Raw genomic sequence first — 12,538 nt, 5'->3', positions numbered from 1 at the left:
GAACCATGAAGAGGCCGCTAGAAAAGCTGCAACCACCAAGTACCTGCAGAGGGTCAGGCAAGTCCTGAGGAGTCAGCTGAATGGTAAGAACAAGATCCGGGCCATCAACACGTACGCCCTGCCCGTGATCAGGTACCCTGCTGGGGTAATAGGCTGGCCAAAGGAGGAGATAGAAGCCACTGACATCAAGACAAGAAAGCTCCTTACCATGCATGGAGGGTTTCACCCCAAGTCCAGCACCCTGAGGCTGTACGCTAAGCGGAAGGAAGGGGGCCGGGGACTGGTGAGTGTCAGCACCACAGTCCAGGATGAGACAACGAACATCCACGAATACATCACGAAGATGGCCCCAACTGACCGAGTGCTCAGTGAATACCTCAGGCAGCAGAAACCCAAGAAAGAGGAGGGAGACGAGGAACCATCATGGAAGGACAGGCCCCTGCACGGTATGTACCACCGGCAGATAGAGGAGGTGGCTGATATCCAGAAATCCTACCAGTGGCTGGACAAAGCTGGACTGAAAGACAGCACAGAGGCACTAATCATGGCAGCACAAGAACAAGCTCTGAGCACAAGATCCATAGAGGCTGGGGTCTATCACACCAGGCAAGACCCCAGGTGCAGGCTGTGTAAAGATGCCCCAGAGACAATCCAGCACATAACAGCAGGGTGCAAGATGCTAGCAGGCAAGGCATACATGGAACGCCATAACCAAGTGGCCGGCATAGTGTACAGGAACATCTGTGCCGAGTATAACCTGGAAGTCCCGAGGTCAAAATGGGAGATGCCCCCAAGGGTGGTGGAGAATGACCGAGCTAAGATCCTGTGGGACTTCCAGATACAGACGGACAAAATGGTGGTGGCTAACCAACCGGACATAGTGGTGGTAGACAAACAGAAGCAGACGGCCGTAGTGATCGATGTAGCGGTTCCGAATGACAGCAATATCAGGAAGAAGGAACACGAGAAGCTGGAGAAATACCAAGGGCTCAGAGAAGAGCTCGAGAGGATGTGGAGGGTGAAGGTAACGGTGGTCCCCGTGGTAATCGGAGCACTAGGTGCGGTGACTCCCAAGCTAGGCGAGTGGCTCCAGCAGATCCCGGGAACAACATCGGAGATCTCTGTCCAGAAGAGCGCAGTCCTGGGAACAGCTAAGATACTGCGCAGGACCCTCAAGCTCCCAGGCCTCTGGTAGAGGACCCGAGCTTGAAGGATAAACCGTGCTGGGTGTTTTTTATATATATACATATATATATATATATATATATATATATATATATATATATATATATATATATACATATATATATATATATATATATATATATCAATCAATCTGACAATACTATAATATTGGCCATATTATATTTACATTACCACAGTGAGATGACTTTAGTCTCATAAACAACATCAGCTAATTGTTATTTACTAACTACTCTTAAATGACTGTTCAGCACAGACATGAAGCCCAACAATCATGTTTTACAGTCCCGTGGTCTCAGCCTCAGATACTCAACTAATCAAAGTGATGTCATGACAAAAATGAATGACCAACAAAACATTTTTCTCCTTCATTTCTGTCAAACAAAGCTGTATGTAACGTGTCTCGCGGTTAGTATCATGGTTGCTAGGCAACCTGAACAGCGCGACGAAGCGTATACCGTCCCATTTCACAAGCCTCTCACTTCCGCACTTCTCGTACTTATAGGACGCACCGTACGTAGTACGCGTAGTGCGCGTACTTCAAGCGTGCAGACCCTGAATTGGGACACAGCCTCTGATTCATGTTTATAAGATGAACTGAAACCGTGACCTTTGACACTTCCTGCGCCACATTTCCACCTCAGCGCTGAGGTTAAATGTTTCCTCACCTGTACATAGAAGCACCTTGAAGCTGTGCTTTTGCACATCATTCTTCTTCAGACACACAAACTTTTTGTGTGCGATATTTGTACGTGTTGTAAATACGCCTGTTTGATATGAAGCTGAAGATGATGATGGTGATGATGAAGCTGACCCCTGCAGCACGCGCTCAGGAGGTGACTGTTAACCGTCAGTGTTTCAATAAAGTTGTCCACGTCACAGCGTGCACTTCCTGCTTCACGTGTTTTGTTTTTGTTGTGACATTAAAACGATGTTCTCTGAGTTTGGAAGCTGTGTGTCTGTATTGTTGCACGCTTCTTTCTGGTTTTGTCTCGTTGTTTTCATCCAGTCTTGGTACTTTGTGCCATGTTGTTGCCTCACAGTTTATGGTGAATTTGTGCGTTTCTGATTGTGTTAATGTTGGATCTGTTGTGCTCACTCTTCATCTCTCACTGATCATGTTTCATTTTGTCTGCTCGTCTTTGTGTGTTTGCTGGTTGTGCTGCTGTGTTTTGGTTTGTATCTCTACGATGTTGTTCTTGGTTTCCGTGATTATAATCACGTGCATGTCTGACGTCACAGAGGAATAATTAGTATTAGTACATTTATTTATTTATTTTTAACTTTACTTATCACATTTTAGACATACAGTCAAGTAAAACAGGGATCACATAAAAGATAACATTGTGGTAGTACAATGAAGAACAGAAAGAGGGACAAGGACAGTGAGACAAAAGTGAGTACAAAAAATAAAATAAATTCAGGGGAACATAAATAAACAAAGTTTGCAAGAGCCAAAATCAAGTTAACATCTGTAACCGACTGAAACTGCTAACAGTCTTGAGAGCCTTCGTGTTTTTTGATGAGGAGATTGTCCTTATATATTGTACAAGTTCAGGCTTTCTGCCGAGGACTTTGCTTTTGTGTATATGAAATTTTGCCAAAAATAAAACCAAATTTATAAAGAAGAAAGCATCATTGTCCTTGTCTTTAAAAGTATAATAGCCAAAGATAACATCCTTATAGTATAGTTGAAGATTAGGGAGAACAGAGTCAGTAATAAACTTGTTTAAATCCTTCCAGAATTTACATGTAAATTTACTTACATGACCAAAACAGATGAGAAACTGTTTCAGGTTGCTCTTGACAGAAGGTACAATTTACATTTATTTCAATTCAATTAAATTCAATTTTATTTATATAGCGCCAAATCACAACAAAAGTCGCCTCAAGGCGCTTCATAAATTTCAGCCATAAATTTGGACAAATATTGTTTGGTAGGGTAAAACTTATGAATCAACTTAAAGGAAATCTCTTTAATTTTGTTTGTTAAGAAACACCTTTGTGGTAAAGTCCAAACTTTTTTCCATTCAATATCTGTTACAAAATTGGCCGAATAAAATATGGCTGATGGAACAGAGACCATTGCATCCTGAAAGAGAGATCTTATTTTGGTATTTATAGACTTATGAGAGGAAAAGCAAACATTGCCAAGAGAAGAATGTAACACATCCGGGGGAGTGACCTGTAGTGGAGCACTGTGGGAGCATCTGTGTAACATGGACAGACCAGATGGGATGGCATCGAACACTATTGAGAATTCTTTAGGCGTTATATTAGTATTAGTAAATGCAGATGAACGCGCTGGTGGCTCTGACGTCATCACGCAGTAATTTGCAGATGAAAATCTGACGCAGGGCGCCTCCGGTCCAGCAGGGGGCGGGGCAGAGCCGCGGTGACGTCGTCAGAGGAAGAGGAGGAGGTTTGTGTTGCCAGCCTGGCTGTGAGGATCGCTGAGACGAGTCTGCGCTGAAGCTGAAGCTGTTCTCGGGCACAAACTCGGTGAGAGCAGAAACCCTCGGTCCTCACCGGAAGCTGACAGAGGTGACGGTTCCGGTTATCCAGAAACTTCTACGGTTCCGACTCTTTACTCTGACCTGAACAGAGACAGTCTGTCTGCCAGCGAGACTGCGCACAGGTGAGCCCAGCACAGGTGAGTCACAGTAAAGGGGGCTTTGGTGGGTTTGTGTGGTCATAAAAGTGGCGTGACCGGCCTCACTTCCGGTCACGTACTGTCTCAGAGCTGCTCCAAACACTCCGTTTACCACAGCCTTCCACACTCTGGGACCTGTGTGACGTCACAAAGCTGCACCGCTGCAGGTGTGTCAGGTGTTCAGTGAGCTGAGACTCAGTCAAAGAAGGCTGACTGTGAGTGAATCATGCAAAGCTGCTTCTGCCTCGTTCAGGGTCTCACCCTCACCTTCCAGAGACTTTCTGGTGATCTTTGGCCCCAGCTGCAGTGCCCTCCAGGTGAACTTTGACCTGTTGAGAGGCACAGAAGGGCAGATGGAGCTCTTTAAGCAGAAGTGTCCAGTCACAGGAAGTGGCGTCTGGTTTCTTGGCTGTCTGGTTTGGGACTTCCTGTCACTGGGCCAGAGAGTGTGTGTGTGTGTGGTCACAGCTCTGGTGTGTTTCATGCTCTTCAGCACGAGGTCAGGACTCTTCTTTGTCCTCTCCTGGCTCCGCTTCAGTGTCACTCACAGGCCCAGGATGACGGCTTCCCCCTCAGCAGCACCGACGCCACGTTTCAGCTTCAGACACGTCACTGCTTCAACCTGTGACGGGAGACAGAGCGTGCGTGTGGGCGTGTCTTGATGTTTTTGTGTGCTTGTGGTTGTTGTGAGTGTGCTGAGCGCTCTGACTTCAGTATCAGTACCTGTAACGCTTCAACGTCTGGCGTTGGTGTGATGTCAGCACTGACGCCTGGTTTCTGCCCGTGTGTGCAGGTACGATGGCGCTCTGTGGGTGGTGGTTAATCCACTTCCTCATCTTCACTTCTTGCTCAGCTCACGACTTCTTCACCTCCATCGGTGAGTTTGGCCGCTCTGTATCGTAGCGTGGAGTCCTGCTGAGCGCGTGTGTGAGCGCTAATTTGTTCTTTGTCACAGGTCACATGACGGACCTGCTGTTCACGGAGAAGGACCTGGTCACCTCCCTGAAGGACTACATCCGAGCGGAGGAGAGCAAACTGGAGCAGATCAAAAAGTGAGTGTCGCTGCTCGCCGTTAAACGCTCCGCCTCCTGTTATCCTGGAACAGAATCTCAAGTTTGTTGGGGGGGGGGGGCAGCTAACTAGGTTTACATTGCTGTCATGATCTGCGACACACTCTTACCTGTGCCATGTGTGTGTGTTCAGGTGGGCAGACAAACTGGACGTCCTCTCGGCAGCTGCCACTCAGGACCCCGAAGGCTTCCTGGGTCACCCGGTGAACGCCTTCAAGCTGATGAAGAGGCTGAACACGGAGTGGGGGGAGCTGGAGAGCCTGGTGCTCACCGACGTGTCTGATGGTGCGACGCAGAAATCAGCTGTTGGACGTTAGGACACAGAATCTTTTTTCCTTGTTTTCATTGTCCTCCTTCTTCTTCTTCTGTGGTGTTTCAGTGTTCATCTCCAACCTCACCATCCAGAGGCAGTACTTCCCCAACGACGACGACCAGACCGGCGCGGCCAAAGCTCTGATGAGACTGCAGGACACCTACCAGCTGGACACCAACGCCATCTCCACCGGAGAGCTCCCAGGTCTGTGAACCGGGACCTGCTCTGCTTTACAGGGCAGAGCGGGCTCTTCAGTCCGAGTTTAGAGAAGACGGCGCTCAGGAGGAAAAGGACCACAAATGTTTCTGAGCTCTCGGTCGTGTGTCTGAAAGTCATTTACACGATTCAACCTTCCAGCTCGCGCTTTAATAACAGGAACATAAGTTGTAAATGCTCCTGCTCTCTCTCGTCTCCTCAGGATCGTCCTCCACCTCCTCCGCCTGGAGCACTCTGACCGTGGATGACTGCTACGACCTCGGGAAGGTGGTGTACTCGGAGGCGGATTACTACCACACCGAGCTGTGGATGGCTCAGGCCCTCAGGCAGCTGGACCAGGGCGAGACGTCCCGCGCCGTGGACGCCGTCACCGTCCTCGACTACCTGAGCTACTCCGTGTACCAGCAGGGGGAGCTGGAGAGAGCGCTGGAGTTCACCAGGAGGCTGCTGGACCTGGGTTAGTACCTGCAGACGGGCAGTTCAGTCAGCAAACGTGCTGCTGTTGTTTTAAAGAGTTAGAAAAAGGAGCAACGCTGAGTTTCCAGAGAGTCCAAGGCTTCTTCTCACATCTTCAGAGCTTGTGTGCAGATTTGTTGATCTCACTCACCTGAAGTTGTTTTTCTGCCCGTTAGATCCGACACACCAGCGAGCCAACGGGAACCTGAAATACTTTGAGTACCAGCTGGCCAAACAGAAGAAGGTGGAGAAGGTGGAGGAGAAGGAGGAGGAAAGCAAGGTGAGGCAGAGGAGGGAGAGCAAAGACGACTACCTGCCTGAGAGGAAGAAGTACGAGCAGCTGTGTCGCGGCCAAGGCATCAAGCTGGTGAGGCGAGCGAAACAAGCGCACCTCTGAGAGTCGTTTATCGGCGTCACTTCAACCTCTGCTTCCTGTCAGACTCCCCGCAGGCAGAGCCGCCTCTTCTGCCGCTACTATGACAACAACCGGCACCCGCGGTACGTGATTGGCCCGGTGCAGCAGGAGGACGAGTGGGACAGCCCGCACATCGTGCGCTACCACAACATCGTGTCAGAGAAAGACATGGAGAAGGTGAAAGAGCTGGCCAAGCCCAGGGTGAGTCCGAGCATCTTTATCTCACGCGCTGCTGCAGAGCTTATCCCAGGTCGGACGCCATTAGTGCTTTACCAACGCAAGGGGCGGGGCTAAATATCAGTATTCAGAAATATTGCTCCCCGTTAAGTCGCTGTATATTAAAATTTTTATGAAAACATGTTTATTATTACTTCCCCCGCCAACCTGACCCAACAGAGTCCAATAGGTGGAGCTTATCAAAGGATGGAGAGGAAATGACCTCGAAGAAGAAACTCGCAGAAGTGTCGGAAAACTAATCGAGAGCAGTCGGGATGTTAAAAACTGGACAAGAGTCATGATGAGAACATGACTGCTGCCTGATGTGTCGCCGCAACTCTAAACTGTCAGTTTTCGTTTTTGTGGCTGACTGTCGGCTCGCGGTTACGTCGGCTCGCGGTTACGTCTGCTCGCGGTTACGTCGGCTCGCTGCTCGACTGCCGATCGGTCGTGTTGATGTTCGGTTCACGGTTTACAGCAAAGAAGAGCAGCGCGAGCACTTTCAGCTCAAACACCCAGAAACTCAGGTCAATCGTGTGGATGCACAAAATTTACCTCGGCAACAGTGAATGCTGTTATCTGATTGGCTGCTAGGTCGTTAAGCCGCGATGAGCTCTGTAGAGAAATGAAATATATTATATTGAAATTAGAACGAATCCCCGTTCACACCTCAGTGCAGCGTTCAAACATCCATCATCACAAACTGCTTCCTGTTGGCCGGCGGCGTCCTGTCAGCGAGCGGCAACTGCTCATTTTTAACTTGTAACCCCGTGACACGGGTGCTGTCAATCATTAATCTATGCCCCGCCCCTACCTCTTGATACACGCCCACAAAATCAGGATCAAACGTCTAAAACTGAAACAATTAATTTAAAGCCAGAAAAAAATATTTGCATGAAAACAAAAAAATTATTTAAAGTAAAAAATTTCGTTTGTTTTTCAAACACATCAAAAACAAAACTGTAGTTTGAGCCTCGTCAGTGAGCGAGGAAGAAAGGTGACGGGCGGGCGGTGGGTGGAGAGGATCACGAGGTTGTGCGGCTGTGTGGTGCGGCTCCTCCGTCGGTGTCGGTCAGCGTTAGTCGGTGCTCCGGGCGTCGCTCTGTGTCTGCCTGTAACTGTCGGCCGATTGGCTCCACAGCTCCGTCGAGCCACCATCTCTAACCCCGTCACCGGCGTGCTGGAGACGGCCCACTACCGCATCAGTAAGAGGTAAGAGCTGCTGGGGCAGGAGGCGGCGTCCGCGGGGTGGACCTCACCTCTCTGCCCCCAACACCACCCTGTCCTCCCCCCTCTGTGATGGCGGCCGTCCCGGTGAGAGCAGAAAAGGCAACGAGTCGCTTCAAACAAACGAATAATTAAAATGTTCCTTCCTCCAAAGTGGAATTCTCATTTAAACGTCACAGAAGAATCGGCATTATTATTACAGACTTCCAGCCTCCGATCATCACAGCTGACGCCCCCCAACAGTCTGAAACATAAAAGACTTCAGTTTTATAAAATCCAGTTTTCACACATTCAGCTTGAAAGAAACGTTTAAACGTCCATGATGGGCTGTAAGCTCTGAAACATCTCCATAAACTTGTAGTTTCACGTTGTTGCTGCTGAGAAATGGTTAATAATAATAAAGCAGATGTTCATGAACAGCTGTTTTACCGCTGTCCTCCCACCAGGGGGCGCTGCAGCACAGAGAGACAGCTGTAACTGTCATCAGCTCAATCAGTCCCACCTGGGCAGGTGTAAAAGGCCACATCAGAGGAGATATCAGAAGGTCCTGTAACGCTGCAGGAACAGCTACTTTGAGCGTCTTCTTTCAGGCTCTGCTCTCGCTGGGATTCGAGCCTCTGCTTGTTTTCTTTGCTCGTTCGGGGACAGGAAGTCAAACATTTAAGACTCTCGATGTCGCTTTAACGTTTTCGTGGAGGCAGCAGGAGGATTCGTGTCTCATACCTGTGCTTCTCACTGTTACCTGCACATTGTTACGTAAAATAACAAGAGTCTGCAAACGTTTCAAAATAAAGTTCTGAAGTCAGACAGTCTGTTGACCTGTCAGTGCGTCAGCTTCACGGAAATACTCTCTACAGTAGTTACTGTAAAACTACTGCAGGTACTGCAATGTTACTGCGTGTTTTGTGTATGATGCTGGTGTAGTGACTTCATAAGTGAAACATCAACTGAGATTATTTTCAGTTTCAATTATGGCAGAATATCGATCCCATAACCTTCTGTTTGTGAGGGGCAGCCAATCAGAGGAAAGTTGTCTGAAGGAGGGAGGAGCTAAAGCAGCTTGTCAAACATCCTGAAGGTTGACCACGTGCACTCCATGTCCTCTTCATTAGGTACCTTGTTGGCTCTGGGTTGGACTCGGCGCTCTTTAACTCGCCAAAGCAGATCAGGGCTTCACGTGTACCTAATGAAGTGGCCTTATGTGGCGTTTGAAGCTCGTGCTGCCTCCCTGACTGCAGCGTGTGGATAGTGACCGCCCTCTCTCTGTCCTCTCTCTGTCTCTCTGCATTAACCTATAATTGGGAGTAGCTCAGACGTGCCACGGTGCATGACCCTCACACAGGCAAACTGACCACGGCCCATTACCGAGTCTCCAAGAGGTAAGAGCAGGACGTCACTCGCTTCAGGCCCGGGCGGAGCGCAGGCTGTTCGTAACGATGGACGCCGCACGTGCAGCGCTCCGGACGGCTTTGTCACAAGCGACCAATCACAAGCCGACTTGTAAAGCCGCGTGTGAACTCCTGGATCCATCAGTGAGCGTGCGAGTTTTTTTCCTCCGCAGTAAATTTGTGACTTCGCTTCAGCTTTTATTGAAGTCACGATATAAATGTTTTTGGGGCGTCCATCTTTATTTACAGCCTGTGGTCACCACCGTCTCGGGGGCGGAGTCTCCTCCTTCATGCTTTTCTAACGTTCAGCTGGCTGTAATGACACAAACGTCAGCGGTGAAGCTCTGTAAATGTCGTTTTTTTCATAGAGGAGCTGCTTTAGAAACTGTCTGTTGTTTCCCCGCCCTCCTCGTTGCCGTCTCCTCGCCGTGCGCCGGTTTGTGCTGTTTTCGTGACCTCGGCGGTGACTCTGTGTCTTCTCTGTCCTCTCAGCGCCTGGCTCGGAGCGTACGAGCATCCCGTGGTGGACAAAATCAACCAGCTGATCGAGGACGTCACGGGGCTGAACGTGAAGACGGCCGAGGACCTGCAGGTAACGCCTCACCTGAGTTCAAACGCCGCTAACCGTCTGGCGCCTCTGATGTTTTAAGCGCTGTGTTTGATGCAGGTGGCTAACTACGGCCTGGGGGGACAGTACGAGCCGCACTTCGACTTCGGACGGGTAAATAAAACCAGATACATGAGAATCTGTTTCTGTCAGCATTTTATTTCTGCTGAAAGACGGAAAACGATCAATAACAGATATGGATCCATGTTGGACACATTTCATTAAAATCAACTAAATAGATCCAATCTGTGTATTTGTATTGTAGATTTATTTATTTGTAACTTTTAACAAAGTTCAGTTTTTTGAAATGAGTGAATGAATTTTCATTACTCTGACCGCCGTGCACTTCCTGTTTCAGAAAGACGAACCGGACGCATTCGAGGAGCTGGGCACGGGCAACCGGATCGCCACGTGGCTGCTTTACGTCAGTGCTGCTGTGTGTGTGTGTGTGTGTGTGTGTGTGTGTGTGCGCATGTGCGTGTGTGTTGCTGCCGCTCACGCTTTCCTCCTTCCCGCTGCAGATGACCGACGTGCAGGCAGGGGGCGCCACCGTCTTCACTGACATCGGAGCTGCTGTGAAACCCAAAAAGGTTCAACTACTCACTTTCTTCATCATCATCATCACAGAAACAAGTCTGTTTAATAAACCAAACTGAGAAACAGGCGGGCAGACGAGGGCGCCGCTTCTCAGTAATCTGACGCAGTGTCATGTGACGCGTCATGTGACCGTGTTTCTCCAGGGGACGGCGGTGTTCTGGTACAACCTGTATCCAAGCGGAGAAGGAGACTATCGGACCCGACACGCCGCCTGCCCCGTGCTGCTGGGAAACAAGTGGGGTGAGGTCATCGCGCCATATTCACACACGTGCACAGTAAAACAATAAATACACACAAAATCATCATCAAGTAAAAATACTTTCAGATTTTCACGCCTGGTGATGATTGACATAAAAAAATTTCTTTTAAAAATTATTTTCTAAAAATAAGTAAAATAAAAGAACAAATCCAAACTCCCGTCAGTTATATAAAACTGTTTTGGGTCATTAAAAGCTTCGTTGTTATGTTGGAGTTGATTTATTTTTAAATGTTTGTGTTGATTGATGAATATTGGATGTTTTCTGGGTGTGTTCGCAGCAGCTCACGTGACTGCTGAAGGATTTTTGGTGTTTGATGTTTCAGATGAAACGAACTTGACTGAGCTTCATGAAAAGCTTCAGATTTGATGAGAAAGACGGAGAAACCTTCACGCTGCTCAGACTCGTGGCGTTTGTCGAGGCTCTGATGAAACTCTTTCTTCCTGCAGTATCGAACAAATGGATCCACGAGCGAGGGCAGGAGTTCAGGCGGCGCTGCAGCCTCAACGAGACCGACTGACGACCGACCTTCCTCCTCCAGCTCAGCCGTCTTCCTCCTCTGCTTCCTGCCTGCAGGCGCAGAGTGTGACTGCACATGTGATCCAACACGCTTATTTTTCTCTACAGCGTGTGTGTGTGTGTGTGTGTGTGTGTGTGTGTGTGTGTGTGTGTGTGTGTGTGTGTGTGTGTGTGTGTGTGTGTGTGTTTGACTCATTTCTCCTTTAACGAGAATCACGCTGACGTTCAGACGTCCGTACCTGTCCAGGTGTTCAGCCTGAGAGCTAAAACTTCTCGAGAACAAAGAACGCTGCACGAGAGGTTCGTTTAAAGACGAATAAAGTTTTTTGGGGGTTTTTGGATCCAGAATGTTTGAAATCTCGTGAGCTTTGACTTAAAAGCAGAAAATCTGATTGATTTAATTCTGTTCCATCGACGGTTCTGCCCATTAAACCAGCGAGTGGAACGAAGGAGCGCTAAATGTGACAAATTTTGAATGGAGTTTGGCCCGAGGTCGCTAACATGAGTCGAGTCAGACGCTACAGACCGAGAAACGCTCCGTCACCCGTGTCACTCCCTGACCTTCACGACTGTTACAAAGACGGCGAGGAATCAGATTACTCTCGTCATCACGGGAATCAACCAGAAGCAAGAACCGATCGAATCTGAACGACGATCGATCGTGTGGTTCTGTGAGACAATCATAGCTGAAACTGAGCTGCGTATTTATTGATTTCTGACAGAATTCGTGTGAACGCCTCTTCACTGTTTTTCATCTGCGTTTTAAAAATTCCTCGTTTAAAAGTTTTAAAATGTTTGCACCTTCTTTTTTCTGTTTCCTGTTTCTTTTTGAAGTCTGAAACGTGTCGCCGAGTTCCTGCTCCTGATCTGATTCATGTCACCTCAGCCGTGACAAAGTGGGTTTTATTTTGGAAACTCTTCCACGCTTCAGCTGCCATGCTTTTATTCTGAAAAGCAGAACATCTGAGGCTCTTTGATTTACAAATTCAGTCCAAGTGGATTTTTCTGCGCTGTCCACCCGTCGTCATGGTTACACCTCCGTTTCCACCAATAGCGTGAGCGTTCGAGGAGGTTTAACCGTAAGGTCGTTCAGATGCTGCAGGTCAAACTCCAGATAAGCAAAGCACGCCGCCTCCTCTTAACCCTGTTAGCTTATTTCTGAGCGCAGTTACTAATTTCTGCTCCACGCCGTTTCCGTGACAACCCTCACTCCTGTTTGTGTGTGTCTGTTGTGTGTTGGATGATGTCCTGTGCAGTGACCTGATGTAAGACACGTTTCTTATCAGAATAAAATGCTGCTGCAACCCAGGAGAAGTAAGAAAATGGCGTCTGTCGTTATTCTCTGGCGGCAGCGTTGCCTCAGCAGCGTGCTGCTGCGTTTTAAAGATGGCGACCATTTAT

The 12,538-nt window shown here is 48.5% G+C and overlaps 1 protein-coding gene across 3 annotated transcripts; it reads left to right on the top strand.

Moving 5' to 3' along the window:
- The first annotated feature begins 3,163 nt into the window (after window positions 1-3,163).
- LOC113027932 (prolyl 4-hydroxylase subunit alpha-1-like) lies at window positions 3,164-12,460 on the top strand. Of its 3 annotated transcripts, none has more exons than XM_026177778.1 (15): window positions 3,164-3,856; window positions 4,650-4,733; window positions 4,812-4,908; window positions 5,060-5,211; window positions 5,306-5,443; window positions 5,658-5,912; window positions 6,088-6,278; window positions 6,351-6,527; window positions 7,684-7,754; window positions 9,650-9,749; window positions 9,825-9,878; window positions 10,123-10,188; window positions 10,286-10,354; window positions 10,505-10,601; window positions 11,068-12,460. In XM_026177778.1, the coding sequence occupies exons 2-15, from the start codon at window positions 4,655-4,657 to the stop codon at window positions 11,136-11,138; spliced, it is 1,617 nt and encodes a 538-aa protein (XP_026033563.1). In that variant the 5' UTR covers window positions 3,164-3,856; window positions 4,650-4,654; the 3' UTR covers window positions 11,139-12,460. The 3 variants fall into 3 exon arrangements, with proteins under 3 accessions (XP_026033563.1, XP_026033561.1, XP_026033560.1); XM_026177776.1 differs by lacking the exon at window positions 7,684-7,754 and adding an exon at window positions 9,078-9,148 and having other exon boundaries at window positions 3,170-3,841; XM_026177775.1 differs by lacking the exon at window positions 7,684-7,754 and adding an exon at window positions 9,078-9,148 and having other exon boundaries at window positions 3,172-3,856.
- Window positions 12,461-12,538: the final 78 nt, after the last annotated feature.

The sequence above is a fragment of the Astatotilapia calliptera genome, chromosome 8, assembly GCF_900246225.1.
Source record: "Astatotilapia calliptera chromosome 8, fAstCal1.2, whole genome shotgun sequence".
NCBI lineage: Eukaryota > Metazoa > Chordata > Actinopteri > Cichliformes > Cichlidae > Astatotilapia > Astatotilapia calliptera.
Note: the sequence above shows the minus strand (reverse complement) of the source record. Positions and strands in the feature narration are given on the sequence as shown.